We start from the raw sequence: 25,334 nt of genomic DNA, 5'->3' as shown, positions 1-25,334 counted from the left end.
GCTCCTATGCTATTATTAACCTCAATAACCTTAATTTCCACTCATTTCCAGTCTATTCTGAACACCTCACACCTCACAATAGTGTTTTTATGTCCAAAAGGTTGCACCGAGGTAGCTGGATGACTATGCTAAGCGACACGAGTGGGCGGCACAAACACGTGACCCATCTAGGAGTGACACTGCAGTGGCAGACAGGATGGCAGTTAGAAAAACTAGACCCCAAACTGTACATAATGCAAAGAAAAAAAAGAGGTGCAAGATGGAATTGTCCTTGGGCCCTCCCACTCACCCTTATGTTGTATAAACAGGACATGCACACTTTAACAAACCAATCATTTCAGCGCCAGGGTCTGCCACACGACTGTGGCTGAAATGATTGGTTCGTTTGGGCCCCCACAAAACAAGCTGGCAATTAATGTGTCCCTGCACAAACTGGCTCTACGGAGGCAAGATGTCATCCTCATCCTCCTCATCCACCGATTCCTCACCCTCTTCAGTGTGTACATCCTCATCCTCACAAAGTATTAACTCGTCCCCACTTGAATCCACCACCACAGGTCCCTCTGTACCATCTGGAGGCTGGTCTCCCTGGAAGAGCTGATAATTCATTTTGATGAACATCATCTTCTCCACATTCTGTGGAAGCAACCTCCTATGCCTTTCGCTGACAAGGTTCCCGGCTGCACTAAACACTCTTTCGGAGTACACACTGGAGGGGGGGCAACTCAGGTAAAATAGAGCCAGTTTGTACAGGGACCTCCAAATTGCTTCTTTTTCCTGCCAGTACAGGTATGGACTGTCTGACATGCCTACTTGGATGCTGTCACCGATGTAATCCTCCACCATTCTGTCAATGGTGACAGTATCATATGCAGTGACAGTAGACATGTCAGAAATTGTTGCCAGGTCCTTCAGTCCGGACCAGATGTCCAAACTTGGTCCTGCCTGCCCTGCATCACCGCCAGCGGGTTGCTTAGGATACCTAAGTTTTTTCCTGGCAGCCCCAGTTGCAGGAGAAAATGAAGAAGGAGCCGTTGACGTGTCACGGTCCGCTTCAGCGGACAGTGTGTTCACCAGCAGGTCTTTGCACCTCTGCAGGCTTGTGTCAGCCGGAAAGAGAGACACCACATAGGCTTTAAACCTAGGATCGAGCACGGTGGCCAAAATGTAGTGGTCTGATTTCAACAGATTGACCACACTGGAATCCTGGCAAAGCGAATGAAGGGCTTCATCCACAAGTCCCACATGCCGAGCGGAATCGCTCCGTCTTAGCTCCTCCTTCACTTTCTCCAGCTGCTTCTGCAAAAGCCTGATGAGGGGAATGACCTGACTCAAGCTGGCAGTGTCTGAACTGACTTCACGTGTGGCAAGTTCGAAGGGCTGGAGAACCTTGCACAACACGGAAATCATTCTCCACTGCGCTTGAGTCAGGTGCTTGTATGGCCTTTTGCTGCTCCTCCATCCTCTGAAGCATATAGAGGGTTGAGTTTCACCGCGTCACAACCTCTTGCTTCAGGTGATGGCGGGGCAGGTTCAAGAGTGTTTGCTGGCGCTCCAGTCTTCGGCACGCAGTCGCTGAATGGCGAAAGTGGCCAGAAATTTTTCGGGCCACCCAAAGCGTCTCCTGCACGCCCCTGTCGCTTTTCAGAAAATTCTGCACCACCAAGTTTATTGTGTGAGCAAAACATGGGACGTGCTGGAATTTGCCCAGATGTAATGCCCGCACAATATTGGTGGCGTTGTCAGATATCACAAATCCCCAGGAGAGTCTAAGTGGGGTAAGCCACTGGGCAATGATTTCCCTCAGTTTCTCTAAGAGGTTGTCGGCGGTGTGCCTCTTACTGAAACCGGTGATACACAGCGTAGCCTGCCTTGTAACGAGCTGGCGTTTCTGAGATGCTGCTACTGGTGACGCTGCTGCTGTTGCTGCGTAAGGTGATACATCTACCCAGTGGGCTGTCACAGTCATATAGTCCTTAGTCTGCCCTGTTCCACTTGTCCTCATGTCCGTGGTTAAGTGGACATTGTGTACAACGGCATTTTTCAGGACACTGAGGACACTTTTTCTGACGTTTCTGTACAGTCTCGGTATCACCTGCCTAGTGAAGTGGAATCTAGACGGGATTTGGAACCGGGGACACACTACCTCCATCAATTGTCTAAATCCCACTGCACTAATGGCGGATACCGGACGCACGTCTAACACCAACATAGCAGTCAAGGCCTCAGTTATACGTTTTGCTTCAGGATGACTGCTGTCGTACTTCATCCTCCTCGCTAAGGACTGTTGGAGGGTCAATTGTTTAGTAAAAGTAGTGGTGTTCCTACTTCCTCTCTGGGATGATGAACGACTCCCAGCAGCAGCAACAGCAGCAGCAGCGGCAGCAGTAGGCGTAGCAATGCAGGATCCTCCGGAGGAATCCCGGATAGGAGAGTCAGTCATGCCAGTGACATGGCCTGCAGGACTACTTCCGATCCTGACTAAGGAGGAAATTGACGAGGAGGGAGTTGACGGTGTGGTTTGCAGGCGCTTGAATACAACAGGACAACGGGATTTAGGTGTCCCTGGACTGCTTACGGTCTTAGCCAAAGTTTCTGAACTTGACAGTAACTTTTTATGAACGCGCTGCAGGTGCCGTATAAGGGAGGATGTTCCTAGGTGGTTGACGTCCCTACCCCTACTTATTTCACCTTTACATATGGTACATATGGCAAGACAGTTGTTGTCCGGATTTGGATAGAAATATTGCCAGACCAAAGAGGGGGAATGTTTGGTCTTCTGCCCAGGCATGACCGTGATGGGCTTTTTCATCCCACGGACAACTGTCTCCCCCGGAGCCTGATTTAAACAAACCACATCACCATCAGAATCCTCCTCGCCAACTTCCTCCTCAGCGCCAGCTACACCAGTATCCTCATCCTGTTGTACTTCAACAGTGACATCTTCAATTTGCATATCAGCAAGTGGACTGTGGGTGCTCCTTTCAGCACTTGCAGGGGGCGTGCAAATGGTGGAAAGAGCCACCTCCTCCCGTCCAGTGCTGGGAAGGTCAGGCATCGCAACCACCACCACACTTGGACTCTCCTTGGGGATTTGTGATATCTTCTTAGAAAGCACAGTTCTTCGCTGTGCTTTTGCCAGCTTAACTCTTTTGATTTTTTTAGTGGGAGGAGGGCTTCCATCGTCATGTGAAGCTGAACCACTAGTCATGAACATACTAGGGATCGACCTTAGCCATTCCTTGCCACTCCGTGTCGTAAATGGCATATTGGCAAGTTTACGTTTCTCTTCAGCTGATTTAAATGTCTTTTTCAAGGTCATTTTCCTGAACTTTGCCATTTGGGATTGTATGTGCCCTCTACTATGACATTGGGCATCGGCCTCGGCAGACGACGTTGATGGCATGTTATCGTCTATGTCATGACTAGTGGCAGCAGCTTCAGCACTAGGAGGAAGTGGTTCTTGATCTTTCTCTATTTTATTTTTATCGGAGAAAGTTTGGTCCTCCATTTATGTTATATCGATTTGATATATACGTGCGGCTAAACACAGAAAATAATTTTTTTTTTGGTTTGGACTGGAGTGTACTTTTGGGGGTTACAGCACCCTTAACGGTCAAGCCAGCCGACCCTTTACTTATGACACAGGCGCACGCTTGGCACTACTTTGTTGATGCACGTGCGGCTACTGCGCACACAATTCACAAACACAGAAAATATATAATTTTTTTTTTGGTTTGGACTGGAGTGTACTTTCGGGGGTTACAGCACCCTTTAACGGTCAAGCCAGCTGGCCCTTTACTTATGACACAGGCGCACGCTTGGCACTACTTTGTTGATGCACGTGCGGCTACTGCGCACACAATTCACAAACACAGAAAATAATTTTTTTTTTGGTTTGGACTGGAGTGTACTTTCGGAGGTTACAGCACCCTTTAACGGTCCAGCCAGTCGGCCCTTTACTTATGACACAGGCGCACGCTTGGCACTACTTTGTTGATGCACGTGCGGCTACTGCGCACACAATTCACAAACACAGAAAATAATTTTTTTTTTGGTTTGGACTGGAGTGTACTTTCGGAGGTTACAGCACCCTTTAACGGTCAAGCCAGCCGGTCCTTTACTTATGACACAGGCGCACGCTTGGCACTACTTTGTTGATGCACGTGCGGCTACTGCGCACACAATTCACAAACACAGAAAATATATAATTTTTTTAGCACTTGGGGGGAGCACCCCTGATGGACAGAGCACCCCCTGGACAACACTACAGCACTCCTTTAGGACTGGGACACTGCACAGGACTTTGGAGTGGACACAGCCCCTATGGAGAACTGACTGCACAACACAGTCCAGCCAGCCCCTATGGACTTTGAAGTAGTGGACACAGCCCCTATTAACAACAGCAGCACAGCACAACACAGCCAGCCCCTATGGACTTTGAAGTAGTGGACAACAGCAGCACTACACTACACTACACAGCCCAGCCAGCCCTAACTCCCACCCTCCCTCTTCACTGTCCACAGCCGAGTGAGAAAATGGCGCCGACGCGGGTACCTTATATAGGATCCAAAACCCGCGAGACTCGGAAGGCGGGATGATGACGTTTTGCCTCGATTTCAGATCCGAGTCAGGCGGGAAAAGTCGAGCCTGACTCGGATCGGACTCGGATCGGGGGGGCTCAGGGGGGTTCGGATTTCAGAAATCCGAACCCGCTCACCCCTAATTACAACCCATACGCATGCGCAGATGTGCGAACATCGCTCGGAACGAACGAGCGGCCGCTTACGAGCGGCTCTGAATCAGACCCACTGTAATGATGGCCATTGACAGCTGTACCATCGATGGCCGAGTGGTTCAACAATCAGTAGAACCCATCAGTTGTTTGAGACTGTAGCTACCAATGTTTCCTTAACATCGGTTGAGGGGCTTACATTGTTGGTGCAGCAACGGTGCCCCTCAGCGATGGCAAAACCACTTGTCATAGACTACCGATGGTTTACAAAATATCGATGGTCATCCCTTGTATACTGTAGAAATGGCCATCGACCATTCAAAATAATCAATGGTTTATGGCCAATGTCGAAATGTTTTACCATCAATGACAGAGAGCCAATGGTTCTTTTCTATCGATTTACAAGGAGCCAATTTCTTTTTTTTTCTTAACCTTGCCCCCCAATGCCCCGCTCAGCTCTGTCCTTTTTTTTTGATCATTCCATGGCCTCCGTCCCCACCACAGCTGTGGCCATCGAGGTGTGCAAACCGTTGATGGCTCACCATAGATAGTTTGTGTGCCATTGATGGTAACCACTGATGGAGCCGGCCACTTTTCGTGTTTTGGATCTGGGTTGGTTTTGCCAAAACCACCCTTCCGTGTTTTGGGTTCTGGGTTTTCTGTTTTGGATCTGTATTTTTTTAAAAAAGCATAAAAACAGCTAAAATCACAGAATTTGTGGGTTTTTCTGCTCCTATGCTATTATTAACCTCAATAACATTAATTTCCACTCATTTCCAGTCTATTCTGAACACCTCACACCTCACAATATTGTTTTTAGTCCAAAAGGTTGCACCAAGGTACCTGGATGACTATGCTAAGCGACACGAGTGGGCGGCACAAACATGTGGCCCATCTAGGAGTGGCACTGCAGTGGCAGACAGGATGGCAGTTTGAAAAACTAGGCCCCAAACAGTACATAATGCAAAGAAAAAAAAGAGGTGCAAGATGGAATTGTCCTTGGGCCCTCCCACCCACCCTTATGTTGTATAAACAGGACATGCACACTTTAACAAACCAATCATTTCAGCGCCAGGGTCTGCCACACGACTGTGGCTGAAATGATTGGTTCGTTTGGGCCCCCACAAAACAAGCTGGCAATTAATCTGTCCCTGCACAAACTGGCTCTACGGAGGCAACATGTCATCCTCATCCTCCTCATCCACCGATTCCTCACCCTCTTCAGTGTTGTGTACATCCTCATCCTCAAAGAGTATTAATTCATCCCTGCTGGAATCCACCACCACAGGTCCCTCTGTACGTTCTGGAGGCTGGTCTCCCTGGAAGAGTTGATAATTCATTTTTATGAACATCATCTTCTCCACATTTTGTGGAAGCAACCTCCTACGCCTTTCGCTGACAAGGTTCCGGGCTGCACTAAACATACTTTCGGAGTACACACTGGAGGGGGGGCAACTCAGGTAAAATAGAGCCAGTTTGTACAGGGGCCTCCAAATTGCCTCTACGGACTTGTCTGACATCCCTACTTGGATGCTGTCACCAATGTAATCCTCCACCATTCTGTCAGTGGTGACAGTATCATATGCAGTGACAGTAGACATGTCAGAAATTGTTGACACGTCCTTCAGTCCGGACCAGATGTCCAAACCGGCGCTTGACTTATGACACAGGTGCATGCTTGGCGCTGCTACTGTGTTGATGCACGTGTGGCTACAGCGCACACAAGTCACAAACACAGAAAAAAAAATGTTTTTTATTTTTTGGAGCACTTTGGGGGTTACACCACCCTTTAGCAGACTTATGGGACACAAGCGCACACTTGGTGCTGCTCCTTTGTTGATGCACGTGCAGCTACAGTGCACACAATTCACAAAGACAGAAAAAAAAGAATTTTTTATTTTTTGTGGAGCGCACTTTAGGGGTTACACCACCCTTTAACAGACAGATGCACGCTTGGCGCTGCTGCTTTGAGGATGCACGTAGAGTGCAGACAATTCACAAACACAGAAAAAAAAAATTATTTTTGTTGGAGTGCACTTTGGGGGTTACACCACCTTTTAACAGACAGATGCACGCTTGGCGCTGCTACTTTGAGGATGCACGTACAGTGCACACAATTCACAAACACAGAAAGAAAAATATATTGTTTGGAGTGCACTTTGGGGGTTACAGCACCCTTTAACGGATGAGCCAACCGGCCCTTTACTTATGACACAGGCGCACGCTTGGCGCCACTTTGTTGATGCACGTGCGGCTACTGCGCACACAATTCACAAACGTAGAAAATTATTTTTTAATTTTGTTGGAGTGCACTTTGGGGGTTACAGCACCCTTTAAGAGATGAGCCAGCCGGCTCTTTACTTATGGGACACAGGAGCACGCTTGGCGCTACTTTGTTGATGCACATGCAGCCACAGTGCACACAATTCACAACAACAGAAAATATTTTTTTACTTTGTTTAGAGTGCACTTTGGGGGTTACAGCACCCTTCAATGGACAAGCCAGCTGACCCTTGATTTATGAAACAGGCGCACGCTTGGCGCTTAATGGTTGATGCACGTGCGGCTACTGCGCACACAATTAACAAACACAGAAAAAAATAAATTTTTGGGAGTGCACTTTGGGGGAGCACCCCTGATGGACAGATCACCCCCCGGACAACACTACAGCACCCCTCTAGGACTACAGCCTTTATGGGACACTGCACAACACAGTCCTGCCAGCCCCTATAGACTTTGGAGTGGACACAGCCCTTATGGACAACTGACTGCACAGCACAGCCCAGCCAGCCCCTATGACAGCAGCACAACACAGCCCAGACAGTCCCTATGGACAACAGCAGCATAACACAGCTCAGTCAGCCCCTATGGACTGAGTGGACACAGCCCCTATGGACAACAGCAGCACAACACAGCCCAGCCAGCCCTAGCTCCCACCCTCCCTCTTCACTGTCCACAGCCGGAGTGAGAAATGGCGCTGACGCGGGGACCTTTTATAGGATGCAAAACCCACGAGATCCGGAAGGTGGGATGATGACGTTTTGCCTCGATTTCAGATCCGAGTCAGGTGGGAAAAGTTAAGCCTGACTCGGATACGACTCGGATCGGGGGGGCTCGGGGGGGTTCGGATTTCAGAAATCTGAACCCACTCATCCCTACTGTGTACACAGTGCCTGATCACTGTGGGCAGCAGTGATTGAGGGTGAACTTCGGCTTCTAGTGCAGATTCAGATGCACAGAAACCTGAAGGAGGTGGCCCCGGGGGTGCCCCTAGCTGGATTATGGAGACATGCCATGAGAGGGGGTGATGCAGCCTCAGCTGCTTATGGAGACATGTCGGCTTTGCCGGGAGAGGTGGGTAATACAGCAGCAGCTGCAGCCGGCTTCCAGAAGCCGCTGCTGCAGCTTCCATGGAGGACATGGCTGCCTTGCAGCCGCAACAGGCGGGTACTAATGCTGGCTTCCCTATCACTGCTGGCCACAATAATTGGGACACGGCAGCAGCTTCTATGGAACACACGGCTGCCCTTGCAGCCACATCAGGAGGGGGTGCCACCGAGTACCCGATCATTGTGGCCAGCAGTGATCAGGACCCAAAGGATGGGGAGCAGTGGGTGGCTGTGGGGAGGTTAGCTTCCCACAGCCGCCTACTGGCCATATCTGACTAGATATTACACCCTTTAGATGAGATGGTTTTAAATTAGTGGCTCATATACGTCCTCCTGCAGCTTTTACTAAATGCATTCCTTGTTATTGCTGACTTTTACCCGCTATTTATATTATCAGGAACAGCTCTATCTCAGGGCAATGGCAATAAATGAGTCTGCTGGGTGTTATATATGTCAGGTGGTGGTGATGGTGTTTCTCTGTATAATAGTTATAGATATTACTCTGTTCCCACCAGGACCTCAGTGTGAGAGGAACAGGACACCTGGACATATTATTTATCAGGCTCTGGAAGACCTGGGGGAATATGACTTCAAGCGTTTTAAATTTGAGTTGTCTAATTTCTCCTATGGAGGACGAGGCCCCAACCCACGTTTGCGTCTGGAGAATGCAGATTGTATTAACACAAAAGATACACTTGTAAATGTATATGGAGAGGAAGCAGCTCTGGAAGTGACCACAGAGGTTTTAAAACTGATCAGTCTTATGGGACCTGCAGAGGATCTCCAACACCAAGTGACACAAACTGGTGAGTTCTAGTAACATGTGGTGGTGAAGTGTATTTTTCCTATATGGCTTGTCAGTGATTCTTTTTTAAGTAAAAAAACTAATCACAATACACTTAACAATGATGAGTGCAATCAGTATTTGTGTCTGTGATGGGGGTTGCTGGAAATCTGATGAACTGGGTGGTATTTATTCAGTACCAGCAGCCACCCAGTATATCTAATCCCACCGTCACTGCACTCCTCATATACTGACTGCAGGACGACACATCACACACAGGACAGTCACTGTGCACTTCCTCTTATACTGACTGTAGGAGGAAAATCACACACAGGACAATCACTGTGCACTTCCTCATATACTGACTGCAGGATGACACATCACACACAGGACAATCACTGTGCACTTCCTCACATACTGACTGCAGGATGACACATCACACACAGGACAATCACTGTGCACTTCCTCATATACTGACTGCAAGAGGTAACGTCACACATAGGACAATCACTGTGCTCTTCCTCATATACTGACTGCAGGATGACACATCACACACAGGACAATCACTGTGCTCTTCCTCATATACTGACTGCAAGAGGTAATGACACACATAGGACAATCACTGTGCACTTCCTCATATACTGACTGCAGGAGGAAACATCACACATAGGACAATCACTGTGTACTTCCTCTTATACTGACTGCAGGATGACACATCACACACAGGACAGTCACTGTGCTCTTCCTCATATACTGACTGCAAGAGGTAACGTCACACATAGGACAATCACTGTGCTCTTCCTCATATACTGACTGCAGGATGACACATCACACACAGGACAATCACTGTGCTCTTCCTCATATACTGACTGCAGGATGACACATCACACACAGGACAATCACTGTGCACTTCCTCATATACTGACTGCAAGAGGAAACATCACACACAGGACAATCACTGTGCTCTTCCTCTTATACTGACTGCAGGATGACACATCACACACAGAACAATCACTGTGCACTTCCTCATATACTGACTGCAAGAGGTAACATCACACACAGGACAATCACTATGCTCTTCCTCTTATACTGACTGCAGGATGACACATCACACACAGGGCATTACTGTGCTCTTCCTCTTATACTGAATGCAGGAGGAAACATCACACACAAGACAATCACTATGCTCTTCCTCTTATACTGACTGCAGGATGACTCATCACACACAGGACAATCACTGTGCACTTCCTTTTATACTGACTGCAGGATGATACATCACACACAGGACAGTCACTGTGCATTTCCTCTTATACTGAATGCAGGAGGAAACATCACACACAGGACAATCACTGTGCACTTCCTCTTATATTAACTGCAGGATGACCCATCACACACCGGACAATCACTGTGCTCTACCTCTTATATTAACTACGGGATGACACAGGACAATCACTGCGCACGTCCTCTTGTACTGACTGCAGGATGACACATCATCACACAATCAATGTGCTCTTCCTCTTATATTTACTGCAGGATGACACATTACACACAGGGCCTTATTCAGACCCACTCTCCACAGCGCTGAGCACTCGCAAGCGGGTCGATGTTGGCCCAGTGCGCATGTGCACGATGGAGCCGGCTCCGTTGTGCGCATGCGCGAGACCCGGATAGCGACGGGCAAGCCGTCGTTCCGGGTCTCGTACCAAAGGGGGCGTGCTGTCGATGTTGAGTGACAGCACGCCCCCTTTGGTGGGCGGCCCGGGGGCGTGGCTGGCCAGATGGAGGCATTCCCATGGGAACGCCTACCGTTTGGGGCTGGCCCCACTGACATCACAAGTGATAGAGCCAAAACCACTAGGGCTTGCGGCAACAAGACCCTACCACAAGGGTCTCATCGCAAGCCCGATGGTCGCGATGGTCTTGACCATCGCGACCATATTCCTGGCCGCTCGCTATAGCTGTAGGTGGTCACCCACAGCTATGCGAGCAGCCAGGAAGCCGCTCTAAAAAAACAGAGGGACGGCCCTGATTCAGAGCGAGCACTCTGTCAAAGCGTCCGGCTCTGAATCAGGCCCACAGTAAAATCACTGTGCACTTCCTCTTATACTGAATGCAGGAGGAAACATCACACACAGGACAATCATTGTGCACTTCCTCTTATATTAACTGCAGGATGACACATCACACACAGGACAATCACTGTGCACTTCCTCTTATACTGAGTACAGGATGACACATCACACACAGGACAATCACTGTGCACTTCCTCTTATACTGAGTACAGGTTGACCCATCACGCACAGGACAATCACTGTGCACTTCCTCTTATACTGAGTACAGGATGACACATCACACACAGGACAATCACTGTGCACTTCCTCTTACACTGACTGCAGGATGACACATCACACACAGGACATCACTATGCACTTCCTCTTATACTGACTGCAGGATGACACATCACACATCACACACAGGACAATCACTGTGCACTTCCTCTTATACTGACTGCAGGTTGACACATCACACAGGACATCACTGTGCACTTCCTCTTATACTGACTGCAGGATGACACATCACACATAGGACAGTCACTATGCACTTCCTCTTATACTGACTGCAGGATGACACACACAGGACAATCACTAGAGTCATACCAAGCTGTTCCTCCTGGCCACCAGGTCCCGTGTGACTACTTGTGCTGAGCATCTTTTTACCCTGAAAATGCTTTTTAGTTGTGATGCGATGTTACCAGGACCCAGCATGAGACTGCGCTGATTAATGTGATATGTGACACTTGTATGTCTGGGTTGGGTATGGGATGCCAGTGCTCAGGATCCCGTTTGACAAAATCCTGATGGGTTTAGGATACCGGCACCTGTCTGTAGGTATTCTAACCATTCTCCTAACCCTAACTCCCTCTAGTGCCTATACCCAACCTTCCTCTTCTCGCACCTTAATCTCAACCCTCCTCACTAGTTCCTAACCCTCCCCCTAGTGCCTAACCCTATTACCTAACCCTTCTACTCACCTTTAGGATGCCAGCGCCGGGATTCTGACAGGTGTCCGGGATTGTGAACGTATCCCGTATGTCTGTGACTATGTCTATAAATCTATATATGATGCATCAGCTGCTGCTTTTTCATTCCAAGTTCTGTTGTGCTTTGTATATAGACTCAGGGGGCAACTCAGCTGTGGACACAGTGACAGGGTACACTCAGATTCCTGATTATCATGGAAGGGAATCTGTGCATGCACCTGATCCATACTGCGCATGTGCAAAATGGGTCTACAATCCCGCACGCAGTCTGGCAGCATCGGGTCAGGTTACGAAAATAGATGCATGTTGCCGCCATTGGGAGGGAGTGGAGAGACCAGGATCTCTGTCGGCTGATGGAGATTTCTGGCTTCTTTTACTCCTCTGTAATAGCAGGCTTACATGTCCCCATCGTCATTAGCCATCCGATAGCCATGCAGATGATCCGATGCTGCATCCTTGGGTGCATCGTGGATCAGTAATACATTACCATATTACAGCTATAGCAGCTGCGATAGCATCTCCGTCTGCAGCTGAATCACTCCCTCAGTTGCGCTCACAATAATCAGCAAAGTCTCCTGGTGTGTCTTAGTACATCACATTGCAACTAAATCACATTTTCAGCTCAAAAAGATGCCCAGCAATAGCAGAATCACACAGGACCTGGCGGCTCACTCACACCAGGCATCTCGCACCATGTGGTATACTGAGACTAGATGTATGAGGAGACATCTGTATTCAATAACCTCTAATATCCCTATAATATACAGAATGCAGCTACTTATGCTATATATAAAGGCCTGTACAATCGGTGACTGATCTTTTACATAAATAGTGCCTAGAGATGACATCACTGTACTATGTATAAGGGATACATATGGTGCTAATGTAATATAGAAGGATATTTTGAATCCCCTCAGAGTTCTGTATAATAATGATCACCTTCTGCCTTGTCCCTGTTATCTGGTTATACTCCTCAGTGACATATAATAATATTACCTACTTACACTGGGGCACATTGCACCTTCCATAATTACTCTCTTTATGTTTTTATCCTTCAGCAAAATTACAGAAGACATCCTCAGATGTAGAACTGGAAGGTTAGTGACATTTTGTCTTTTAAATGTATCCAGAAGGATTTTAAATATATCTATAGTGATAGATGTAGTGTCTGGGTCTTGGGCCAGTGAAAGTGTCTTTGATGAAACTACCAGGGGGGCAGCTGAGGAAAGTCCTATAGACACCAGGCAGTCACCTTACTATGGGGCAGACATTGTGACCCATGTGAGGATTACAGTACAGTGAGGATACACCATATTTCTCCACATCAACATTTATACCCCTTTTACACCGACTGAAATATCCCGGGTTGATGTTCATGAGCGCGCATAATCCTGGGAATTTAGTCGGTGTGAACGGATCAACCCGGGTCCAGAGACCCGGGGATCCGACCATTCTCCATTGCAGGGTTGAGCGCGGGTTGTTCCCGTGTCACCCTGCAATGTAAACGGCGCGGCACGGCTCACGATGACCCGGGTCGCACCGCATGCTGCCTGATTGGCCGGCTTTAGTGGCGCTTGGAGATGACATCATCTCCAAGAGGCCACTGCAAGCAGCGCCTGCCCGAGCGGCACGAAGCAGCGCATCCCACCTGCTCTCCCTGCCTCCGGACCACTGCAGGCTAAGGTAAGTAGGTCGCGGTGGAGGGAGGGAGGGGAAAAAGTGCTGGTCACCTTCGCCGGGCAGCCGGGTCAGTGCTGACCCGGGTCAGGTGTGAATGGTGCCGACTCGGGCATAGCCCGGGTCGGCGCCGCAGTGTAAAAGGGGGTTGCCCCGGGTCTGATCCGGGTTGGAAACGTGTTCCAAATCCCGGGTCAGACCCGGGGATTTTGGTGTAAAAGGGGTATTAGTAACCTGTGCCTCCTTCCTTTCCCCCTAGTATTCCCAGCTGGCTGCCCCCTCCTGGAGGGACCACCCAATAAACCAGTCATGATCTGACACACTGAGTCTGACAATTAGCTACACATAAAATCTTAGAGACCAGCATCAGTATAATGGTTGGGAACCCCTGGTTTACTAAAAATAAGTGATACTTAGGGCTTGGAGTAGAATTTTACGAATTCTACTTCAATTGCCCTGTAATAATTATAGGTGATACTAAAATAATGTGAAAAGGGTGTGAAAACACGCTTTTTCACTTTATTTTAGTAAAAATAATGTTAATAAATAGAGCCCTAAGTAACTTTGCACCCGGACAAACCATTTTGCACAGCAGGGGGTACAATAATTTTTTTTATTATTGAATTGTAACAAATGATCCACTATTACAAATATTTAATTGGTTATAAGTTTAACTGGCGAGACACAGCATTGTCTGTCATTGGTTACAAGTGAGCCACTAACACAGCATCTATCACTTGCTACATGTGACCCTTTACTACATCCCCTATCACTGGTTACATACGGTCCACTACTATATAATCTATCACTGGTTACATGTGACCCATTACTACATCATCTATCACTAGTTACATTTGACCCCCTACTACATCATCTATCACTGGTTACATGTGACCCACTACTACATCATCTATCACTGGTTACATGTGATCCACTACTACATTATATATCCCTGGTTACATGTGACCCATTACTACATCATACATCACTGGTTATATGTGACTCCCTACTACATCATACATCACTGGTTATATGTGACTCCCTACTACATCATCTATCACTGGTTACATGTGACCCACTACTATTTCATACATTACTGGTTACATGTGACCCACTACTACATCATCTATCACTGGTTACATGTCACCCACTACTACATCAACTATCACTGGTTACATGTGACCCACTACTACATCATCTATCACTGGTTACATGTGACCCATTACTACATCATACATCACTGGTTATATGTGACTCCCTACTACATCATACATCACTGGTTATATGTGACTCCCTACTACATCATCTATCACTGGTTACATGTGACCCACTACTATTTCATACATTACTGGTTACATGTGACCCACTACTACATTATATATCCCTGGTTACATGTGACCACCCCTACTACATTATATATCCCTGGTTACATGTGACCCATTACTACATCATACATCACTGGTTATATGTGACTCCCTACTACATCATACATCACTGGTTATATGTGACTCCCTACTACATCATCTATTACTGGTTACATGTGACCCACTACTATTTCATACATTACTGGTTACATGTGACCCACTACTACATCATCTATCACTGGTTACATGTCACCCACTACCACTGGTTACATGTCACCCACTATCACTGGTTACATGTGACCCACTACTACATCATCTATCACTGGTTACATGTGACCCCCTACTACATCAACTATCACTGGTTACATGTGACCCCCTACTACATCAACTATCACTGGTTACATGTGACCCACTACTACATCATCTATCACTGGTTACATGTGACCCACTACTACATCATCTATCACTGGTTACATGTCACCCACTACTACATCAACTATCACTGGTTACATGTGACCCCCCTATTACATTATATATCCCTGGTTACATGTGACCCACTACTACATCATCTATCACTGGTTACATGTGATCCATTACTATATCATCTATCACTGGTTACATGTCATCCACTACTACATCAACTATCACTGGTTACATGTGATCCCCCTATTACATTATATATCCCTGGTTACATGTGACTCCCCTATTACATTATATATCCCAGGTTACATGTGACCCTCTACTACATCATCTATCACTGGTTACATGTGACCCCCTACTACATCATCTATCACTGGTTACATGTGATCCATTACTATATCATCTATCACTGGTTACATGTCATCCACTACTACATCAACTATCACTGGTTACATGTGATCCCCCTATTACATTATATATCCCTGGTTACATGTGACTCCCCTATTACATTATATATCCCAGGTTACATGTGATCCATTACTATATCATCTATCACTGGTTACATGTGACTCACTACTATATCATCTATCACTGATTGCATGTGACCCCCCTATTACATTATATATCCCTGGTTACATGTGACCCCCTACTACATCATCTATCACTGGTTACATGTGACCCCCTACTACATCATCTATCACTGGTTACATGTGACCCCCTACTACATCATCTATCACTGGTTACATGTGACCCCCTACTACATCATCTATCACTGGTTACACGTGATCCATTACTATATCATCTATCACTGGTTACATGTGACCCACTACTATATGACAGCAGAACACTTATGATAGGTGAGTGTGACAAATATACAGTTTCTTTTACATCACAGTATCCTATGTTACATGCCATATTGACTTAATTAATTATATTATGTCCATTAAAATCTTATACAGCATGTAGACAACAGTATGTGAATGACATGAGAGAGAGACACCGTCATATGGAAGATAGAAACGCAAGATCAGGGGAAGATGTCAGTCTGGAAAAAAGATCCATCAGTCTTTTACTGATCAAGAATTATCGGGATGAAGAGCAGAGACATCATGAAATAACAGCTTTAGGCCAGAGGCATCTACAGATTATGGCAAACAGATCATCAGATAAGTATTCTCCAACCACTATACAGGCTCTGTTTGATCCTGATAAAGATGGAACTATCCCCAAGATTGTGATGTTACAGGGACCTGCCGGGATAGGGAAGACTATGACATCCCAGAAGATCATGCTGGACTGGGCCTCTGGGAATCTGTATAAAGACAAGTTTAAATTTGTATTTTACATTAGTTGTAGAGAAGTCAACACCATCACCTCTGAGATAAGCCTGGCTGGATATTTATCAAAGTTTTGTGAACTGTCAGGTCCATCTGATTTGTTGCAGTCAGTCTTCCGTAACTCTGAAGAAATCCTTTTTATTGTTGATGGTTTTGATGAATTAAAATTGTCATCAATGAATAATATGAAAGTTTGTAATGATCCATTTCAGGAGATCTCCAAAGAAATCCTTCTGTACAGTTTGTTTAGGAAAAAGCTTCTTAGAGGAAGCTCCCTAATCATCACCACAAGGCCATTGTCACTGATGAAGCTGAAGCAGCTTGTTAGATATCCCCGGACTGTGGAAATTCTGGGGTTTACAGGGGATCAGCGTGAGGAATATTTCTATCATTTCTTTGACACCAAGGAACAAGCAGATCTGGTTCTTAGTGCAATTAAGGACAATGACACTCTGTTCACCATGTGTGCTGTCCCTATAACTTGCTGGATTGTATGTACTGTAATGAGACCATTAATAAAAGATGGATTATCTGTGATTAATTGTAAGACAACCACATCCATTTATCTGTTGTACCTAAAGGGTTTAATAAAGTATCATGGAAGGGACTCTGCTCAGCCTATAAGCACATGTATAAGGAAGCTGTGTGCTTTGGCCAATGAAGGAGTTTGGGGTCAGAGAATACTATTTGAAGAATCAGATCTTGATAGACATGGACTCTCTATGTCAGAGCTGGACTCTGTGTTTCTGAATGAGAACATCTTCCACAGGGACATTGTGACCCACACCTGCTACAGCTTCATCCATCTGAGTGTGCAGGAGTTCTTTGCTGCTCTCTACTATGTCCTGGATAAGAAAGCTGTGAGTAAAAAAGTCAAAGTACACATAAGAAAAGTGACAAACTTACTAAAGGTATCAGAACATCAGCCACATTTAACATTAACTGTACGATTCCTATTTGGCCTCTCAAGTATGAAACAAATCCAGGAGATTGAGGGAACCATCGGTTGTACCATTTCCTTCAGGGAAAAACCCAGTTTGGAGGAATGGCTAAAGGGAAAGACATCAAAGTACCATAACTCAATATTATGCTACCTGTACGAGACACAGGATGAGGACTATGTGGAGAGAATGATGTCTCACATCCTTCATATAAATACAGGTTCTTATTATGGTGACCAGGAGAACAATGATTTGCGAGCTGTAGCCTACTGCTTGGAGAGAAGTACAAGAAAACATAATGTCTATTTTATCAAAAACAGAATTGGACCTAAGGCTCGGAAAGTTCTATTGAAAGCAGTTTCTAAGTGTCCCACACTATGGTATGTACCTGGCACATTACTGAGCACAATGTTCTCTTGTGTCCTGTAGCTGTCCTGGAAGTAAATCTGAGTTTGGCCGTAATATATATATAAGTATGAGATACTATTTAAGTTACTGCATTTAGAAAATTAGGTCATGGTGGGAACAGTGTAATGTTCTGGAGATATTTTTTGATAATTGAACTAGTTATTAGAGTAAATGGGAAGAGCTGAATGAACATTCCCCTCCCTGCAGCTAGAAATAGTTCCAACATGAATGGAGATGGCCGCACTGCTCTAATGTGATTGTCAGTGTTAGAAATGCACTTTTATATCACCCCTTGTAGTTGTTAAGCAGTCAATGCATTTAATATGGAATTATCCTTTATTAGTATAATGTTTGGATGTACAGTTGCCATAAAGAGACTACTTCCCCCAGTATACAGAACGTTATTCAGCAGCCTGTTCATGCAGATATGTCACTTAGTTGCCAAAAAAGGGGCATTTGGTGGAGGTTTCCCTTCCCTGTACTCTTCTCTCCTCTCTGTCCCTGTAGCTCCTCCTCCTACTTACCTAACCTGGAAGTAGTACCACTCCTCCATACCTGCCACCATTTTATTCCCAAGAGACCCACCCCACAAATATGGTGGTACTGCCAGCATATCCCAATGCAGAGAGCCTGGGGAGGTGGTCATCGGTTGACTGGTCGACATTCAGAAGACCGACAGTTAGAACTTCGACAGATTCTGATGATGACATTTTGTTGTTAACATGTTGAATGTTGACATTATGCAAGTGAAATTTTAACCCTACCGACCTAAGTGCATGTTGACATAATGGATGACTGTGTTTTGACTGTCAACATTCTGGTGTAAACATACTGAATGTCGACCTTCTGAATGTAGACAAGTCATAGCACATCGTCAGACCATTATACATGGTTTCTGAGAAGACACCTCCCCCATTTATAGTATGTTTTTTAATCAACAATTACCAGTATGCTACATATGCCTCATCTGTCAGCATGATATATAGCCTCTTGTGATAAGATGTTACATAGCCTGCAGTGTCCTACATGTTGTTATATTGCCCCCATTTCTTCTTCCTCCATTAGGGGGGCACAAGTATCACTTTGGGTATACCCTGGAGAGGAGATTCTGGACACTAAATAGTTACTTATTATCTTTCCAGTAGCCCCCAGGCTTCCTCTCCAGTATACTCCACCCCAGCCACCCGCCAGCCAGTTTTTTGGTGCCGAGCAGGAGCGAGGACCATTTTGTGGCTGCTGCTTTTAAGCTTTTAATTTATTTTATTTATATCAATTTATTTTTTATGAGCAGGCAGTGCAGGGCACTCTATGGGATGCCATCACTGCCGCTCCAACTACATGAGCGCCGGTTGTGGCAGTACTGGCGACTTGGTTGGTGACTTCTGCTGCGGGACTCCAGGAAGGGATAAGCACACCACCACTCCAGGAGCTTGCAGCCACAGCCACTGCCGATGGGGACAGGTAAGTGTGACTCCCTGCTTACAGTGAGCCGCATGCTTGCGGCTTAACACTGCCAATGTGGAGACCACTGGCAGTGCTGGTAGCATTGGTCCTGGGGTTCCCCATTCACACACTAGACCACCAACGGCTAACAGGATGCTGCTGGCAGTGGTGAGGGCCATATTTTATTTTATTTATTTTATTTATTAACAGTTTCTTATATAGCGCAGCATATTCCGTTGCGCTTTACAATTGGAAACATTGATAGAACAAAACAGGGTAATAACAGACAGACATAGAGGTAAGAGGGCCCTGCTTGCAAGCTTACAATCTATAGGGAAACAGGCATTGATACACAAGGATAGGTGCTATATATATTGCAATTTGGTCTGGCCAGAATGCAGAGTTTCTTGGTGGGCTGCTTGATCCAGTCACATAGGAATGTCGGCAAAATGTCAGGAGTATGTGAAAGAAAGACAATATGTGAGGTTATGTATGGACTGTGAGAGGGGATGTAATAAGACATGGAAGCTATGAAGGTTATGTGGTCGGTTCTGGAATCTGATAAGCTTGTCTGAAGAGGTGAGTTTTCAGGGAACGCTTGAAGGATTGAAGAGTAGAGGTAAGTCTTATTGTGTGTGGTAAGGCATTCCATAGAGTAGGTGCAGCCCGAAGAAAGTCCTGTAACCGTAAATGGGAGCAAGTAATGCGTGGGGATGAGAGACGCAGTTCTTGTGCTGAGCGGAGAGGTCGGGTTGGGAGATATTTTGAGATGAGTGAAGAGATGTATGTTGGTGTAATTCGGTTAATGGCCTTATGTGTAAGTAACAGTATTTTGTATTGAATACGGTAGAAAACCGGCAACCAATGGAGGGACTGACAGAGCGGGGCAGCAGATGATGAACGTTTGGCAAGGAAGATAAGCCTCGCAGCTGCATTCATAATGGATTGTAATGGCGATAGCCTGTTTTTGGGAAGACCAGTAAGGAGACTATTGCAATAGTCAATGCGGGAAATAATGAGTGCATGGATTAGAGTTTTTGCAGTGTCTTGTGTGAGATATGGTCGAATTTTGTATATGTTTTTTAGATGTATGTAACATGATTTTGAGACAGATTGAATGTGGGGAACAAAGGACAATTCAGAATCAAGGATGACACCAAGGCAGCGAGCTTGTGGGGTGGGGTGGATTGTTGAGTTATCAACAGTGATAAAGAGATCAGATTGGTAACTGTTATTGGCCGGTGGAAATATAATTAATTCTGTTTTAGAAATATTAAGTTTCAGGTAGCGAGATGACATCCAAGATGAAATGGCAGAAATACATTCAGTGACACGGACCAATACAGATGGTGATAAATCTGGAGAGGATAGGTAGATTTGAGTATCATCCGCATACAGATGGTACTGAAATCCAAAAGAGCGGATTAGTTTGCCAAGAGAGGTGGTATAGATTGAGAATAGCAAAGGACCTAAGACAGAGCCTTGCGGTACTCCAACTGATAGAGGTAGCGAAGAGGAGGCAGAATCAGAAAAACGAACAGAAAAAGAGCGATCAGATAGGTAGGAAGAGAACCAAGAAAGGGCTGTGTCCTTAAGACCTAGGGATTGTAATGTTTGTACGAGAAGAGAGTGGTCAACAGTGTCAAAAGCAGCAGAGAGATCTAGAAGAATTAGAAGTGAGTAATGGCCTTTAGCCTTGGCAGTGACCAAATCATTTACTACCTTAGTCAGTGCTGTCTCTGTGGAGTGCTGGGAACGGAAGCCAGACTGAAGTGGGTCCAATAAGTTGTGGGTGTTAAGAAAGTGTGTGAGGCGGGTGTAGACAAGTCTCTCCAGTAGCTTGGAGGGGCATGGGAGCTGGGAGATAGGACGGTAATTAGAGAGAGTGTTAGGGTCAGAATTTTGTTTTTTCAGAATGGGAGTAATCACTGCATGCTTGAACAGTGATGGAAAGATGCCAGTAGAAAGAGAGAGATTACAGATTTTAGTTAGGGTTGGGATGAGCACAGGAGACAGAGCTTTACTAATTTGTGAGGGTATAGGATCTAGAGGAGAGGTAATAGAGTAGGAGGATGAGAAGAGTGTAGATACTTCATCTTCATTTGTGGGGTCAAATGAAGAGAATGTGCCAGAGGGTTCAGGTAGGGAATTGAGTAGGTCACTAGCTGAGGAAGAGAATAACATTTCATTTCGGATATTATCAATCTTGTCCTTGAAATAGGAAGCAAGATCTTGTGCACAGATAGTAGCAGGTGGCTTGGGTGAGGGAGGGGTAAGAAGCAGTTTAAATGTATTAAAAAGTCGCTTGGGGTTAGAGGCTTGAGCAGAGATTAGAGATTGGAAATATATTTGCTTGGCAGTGTCCAGAGCAGTACGATAAGAGTTGTAGATAGACTTATATGTGAGGAAGTCACTTGGAGTGCGAGACTTTCGCCACTGACGTTCTACTTTACGTGAGAGTTTTTGTAGATGCCTTGTTAAGTTAGAATGCCACGGTTGACGTCTGAGTCTACGCGGAGTGTGATGGGTAGCTGGAGCTACTTCATCAAGGGCTTTTACTAAGATCTGGTTTAGCTGTGATGCAGCATTCTCAGGAGAAGTGAGTGCAGAAATTGGTGAGAGTTGTTGTTGTAGAGAGGTAGATAGTTGTTGAAAGTTAATCACATTAATATTTCTGCGGGTTTTAGTAGGTTTGGTTGATTTCACTGACATTGAGGTTGATGTAATGGAGGAAAGTGTGCAGGTGATAAGATTGTGATCTGAGAGAGGGAAAGGAGCATTAGTGAAATCAGAAACTGAGCATAGTCTGGTAAATACAAGATCAAGGCAGTGGCCCTCCTTATGAGTAGAGGAGTCAGTCCATTGGGAGAGGCCAAGAGAGGAGGTTAGAGAGAATAGTTTGGTGGCATGAGGAGATTGTGGACTGTCAATGGGGATATTGAAATCACCCATAATGATGGTGGAGATGTCTGAGGATAGGAAGTGAGGGAGCCAGGCTGAAAAATGTTCCAGAAATTGGTGCGGTGGCCCAGGCGGGCGATAGATAACAGCAACTCGCAGAGAGAAAGGGGTGAAAGTCCTGATAGAATGTACTTCGAATGATGTAAATGTGAGTGAAGGTACCTGTGGGAGAACTGTGAATGTGAAAGATTGGGAGAGTAATATTCCTACCCCACCTCCTTTACAATTGCCAGGCCTGGAGGTGTGTGAGAAGTGTAGGTTACCATGTGAAAGTGCAGCAGGGGAGACAGTGTCTGATTGTGTTAGCCATGTTTCTGTTATTGCCAGAAGGTTGAGGTTGGTTGAAATAAAGAGGTCATGGATGGATGTTAGTTTGTTGCAGACAGAGCGTGCATTCCATAATGCACATTTTAGTGACTTGGATGGTGAAGGGAGGCATGCAATATTTATGAGGTTAGCTGGATTTATAGTTTGTTGTGGGTGTGGCATGTGAGTTGGGCCTGGATTTGGAGATATGTCACCAGCTAATAGAAGCAACAGGAGCGAGATATAAATATATTTGTGGGATTTGACAGAATGTTTGTTATGGCGAGAGGTTGTGGATGTTATTGTCAATGTGTTTAGATAAGTTAAAAGCTCATATGTGTTTGTAAGAGAAGAGGAAAGTACTGAGGCAGCAATATGTACAAAAGGAGGAGCTGCAGGGAGAGTAAAGGATGTAGTAGTCTTAGAGATGATTCCATGGAGTGAGATCATTAATAGAAGTTTTTGATACATTTTTGCAATACATTCAATAATGCACAACACACAAACTACTGGTAAGGAATGATATTGTAATTACCTTGTTGTAGATGTTGTTCATTGTTTGTTCTACTGTTTTTTTTTAACTGTTATATAATTACACTTTGTGTTATAACACACTTAGTGCTTATAATACACGGCTGCCATCGACATCCACGGCTGCCTCTATACTGATTCTAAACTTAAAGAAAGTCTGATTGAGACATGCTACAGCTGACCACAAATGCTAACTAATCAATGAAGAAATTTGGCACTGGGTTTGTGTAAACACAAGCAGTATCCTACCATAAACTAGGCATCACTGAACAACATCCCCCACCCAGGTAATCCAAAATACAATCAAGTCATTACATCTAAATCTTTGCTAACAGAAATAAAATCCATTATGCAGAAATGTAAGAGCAATATGTTGCTTGCTAGATGGGAATGGGTAACATACTTTTTAAAATCCAAACAGCTGATCTGAGTGATTGCAAAGCACTAGTTAGACTATGCAGCTTGTAGAATGGGTAACATACTTTTTAAAATCCAAACAGCTGATCTGAGTGATTGCAAAGCACTAGTTAGACTATGCAGCTTGTAGAATGGGTAACATACTTTTTAAAATCCAAACAGCTGATCTGAGTGATTGCAAAGCACTAGTTAGACTATGCAGCTTGTAGAATGGGTAACATACTTTTTAAAATCCAAACAGCTGATCTGAGTGATTGCAAAGCACTAGTTAGACTATGCAGCTTGTAGAATGGGTAACATACTTTTTAAAATCCAAACAGCTGATCTGAGTGATTGCAAAGCACTAGTTAGACTATGCAGCTTGTAGAATGGGTAACATACTTTTTAAAATCCAAACAGCTGATCTGAGTGATTGCAAAGCACTAGTTAGACTATGCAGCTTGTAGAATGGGTAACATACTTTTTAAAATCCAAACAGCTGATCTGAGTGATTGCAAAGCACTAGTTAGACTATGCAGCTTGTAGAATGGGTAACATACTTTTTAAAATCCAAACAGCTGATCTGAGTGATTGCAAAGCACTAGTTAGACTATGCAGCTTGTAGAATGGGTAACATACTTTTTAAAATCCAAACAGCTGATCTGAGTGATTGCAAAGCACTAGTTAGACTATGCAGCTTGTAGAATGGGTAACATACTTTTTAAAATCCAAACAGCTGATCTGAGTGATTGCAAAGCACTAGTTAGACTATGCAGCTTGTAGAATGGGTAACATACTTTTTAAAATCCAAACAGCTGATCTGAGTGATTGCAAAGCACTAGTTAGACTATGCAGCTTGTAGAATGGGTAACATACTTTTTAAAATCCAAACAGCTGATCTGAGTGATTGCAAAGCACTAGTTAGACTATGCAGCTTGTAGAATGGGTAACATACTTTTTAAAATCCAAACAGCTGATCTGAGTGATTGCAAAGCACTAGTTAGACTATGCAGCTTGTAGAATGGGTAACATACTTTTTAAAATCCAAACAGCTGATCTGAGTGATTGCAAAGCACTAGTTAGACTATGCAGCTTGTAGAATGGGTAACATACTTTTTAAAATCCAAACAGCTGATCTGAGTGATTGCAAAGCACTAGTTAGACTATGCAGCTTGTAGAATGGGTAACATACCTGCAGGGATGACAAGAAATAGAAGATGTTCAGTCCAGTTGCAAATTTATGTAGATTACTGTTTTTTTTTAACTGTTATATAATTACACTTTGTGTTATAACACACTTAGTGCTTATAATACACGGCTGCCATCGACATCCACGGCTGCCTCTATACTGATTCTAAACTTAAAGAAAGTCTGATTGAGACATGCTACAGCTGACCACAAATGCTAACTAATATATACCTGAGATCCATACCAGAAGGGGGGAGTTGGGCTCTTCCTTCCTCCAGACCTGGGCACACTCACTCATAGCAGACAGCCTGCTCCAGTGTGATTTCTCTTTCTCTCACTCTCCCCTCCTATAAAGAAATGCTGGGAAGCCATTTGGCAAAATGCATGCCTCACCACATCTCCATAGAATTGTTT

At 45.1% G+C, this 25,334-nt stretch overlaps 1 protein-coding gene across 6 annotated transcripts in view; it reads left to right on the top strand.

The window, feature by feature from the left end:
• The window catches only part of LOC148508050 (NACHT, LRR and PYD domains-containing protein 3-like), a 156,291-nt gene that overhangs the window by 25,725 nt on the left and 105,232 nt on the right, over positions 1-25,334 (top strand). For all 6 annotated transcript variants that reach the window (XR_015869629.1, XM_088445164.1, XM_088445162.1 and 3 more), the window contains exons 3-5: positions 8,640-8,930; positions 13,007-13,045; positions 16,369-18,067. Coding sequence is in view for 5 of the 6 variants with exons in the window: in XM_088445164.1 (XP_088301290.1) it covers positions 8,640-8,930; positions 13,007-13,045; positions 16,369-18,067 (2,029 nt within the window). In the remaining variant the exon portion in view is untranslated. The remainder of the gene's footprint in view (positions 1-8,639; positions 8,931-13,006; positions 13,046-16,368; positions 18,068-25,334) is intronic.

This window comes from Taudactylus pleione, unplaced genomic scaffold (assembly GCF_031769625.1).
Source record: "Taudactylus pleione unplaced genomic scaffold, aTauple2 ptg000377l, whole genome shotgun sequence".
NCBI lineage: Eukaryota > Metazoa > Chordata > Amphibia > Anura > Myobatrachidae > Taudactylus > Taudactylus pleione.
This window is presented reverse-complemented; position numbering and strand designations above follow the sequence as displayed.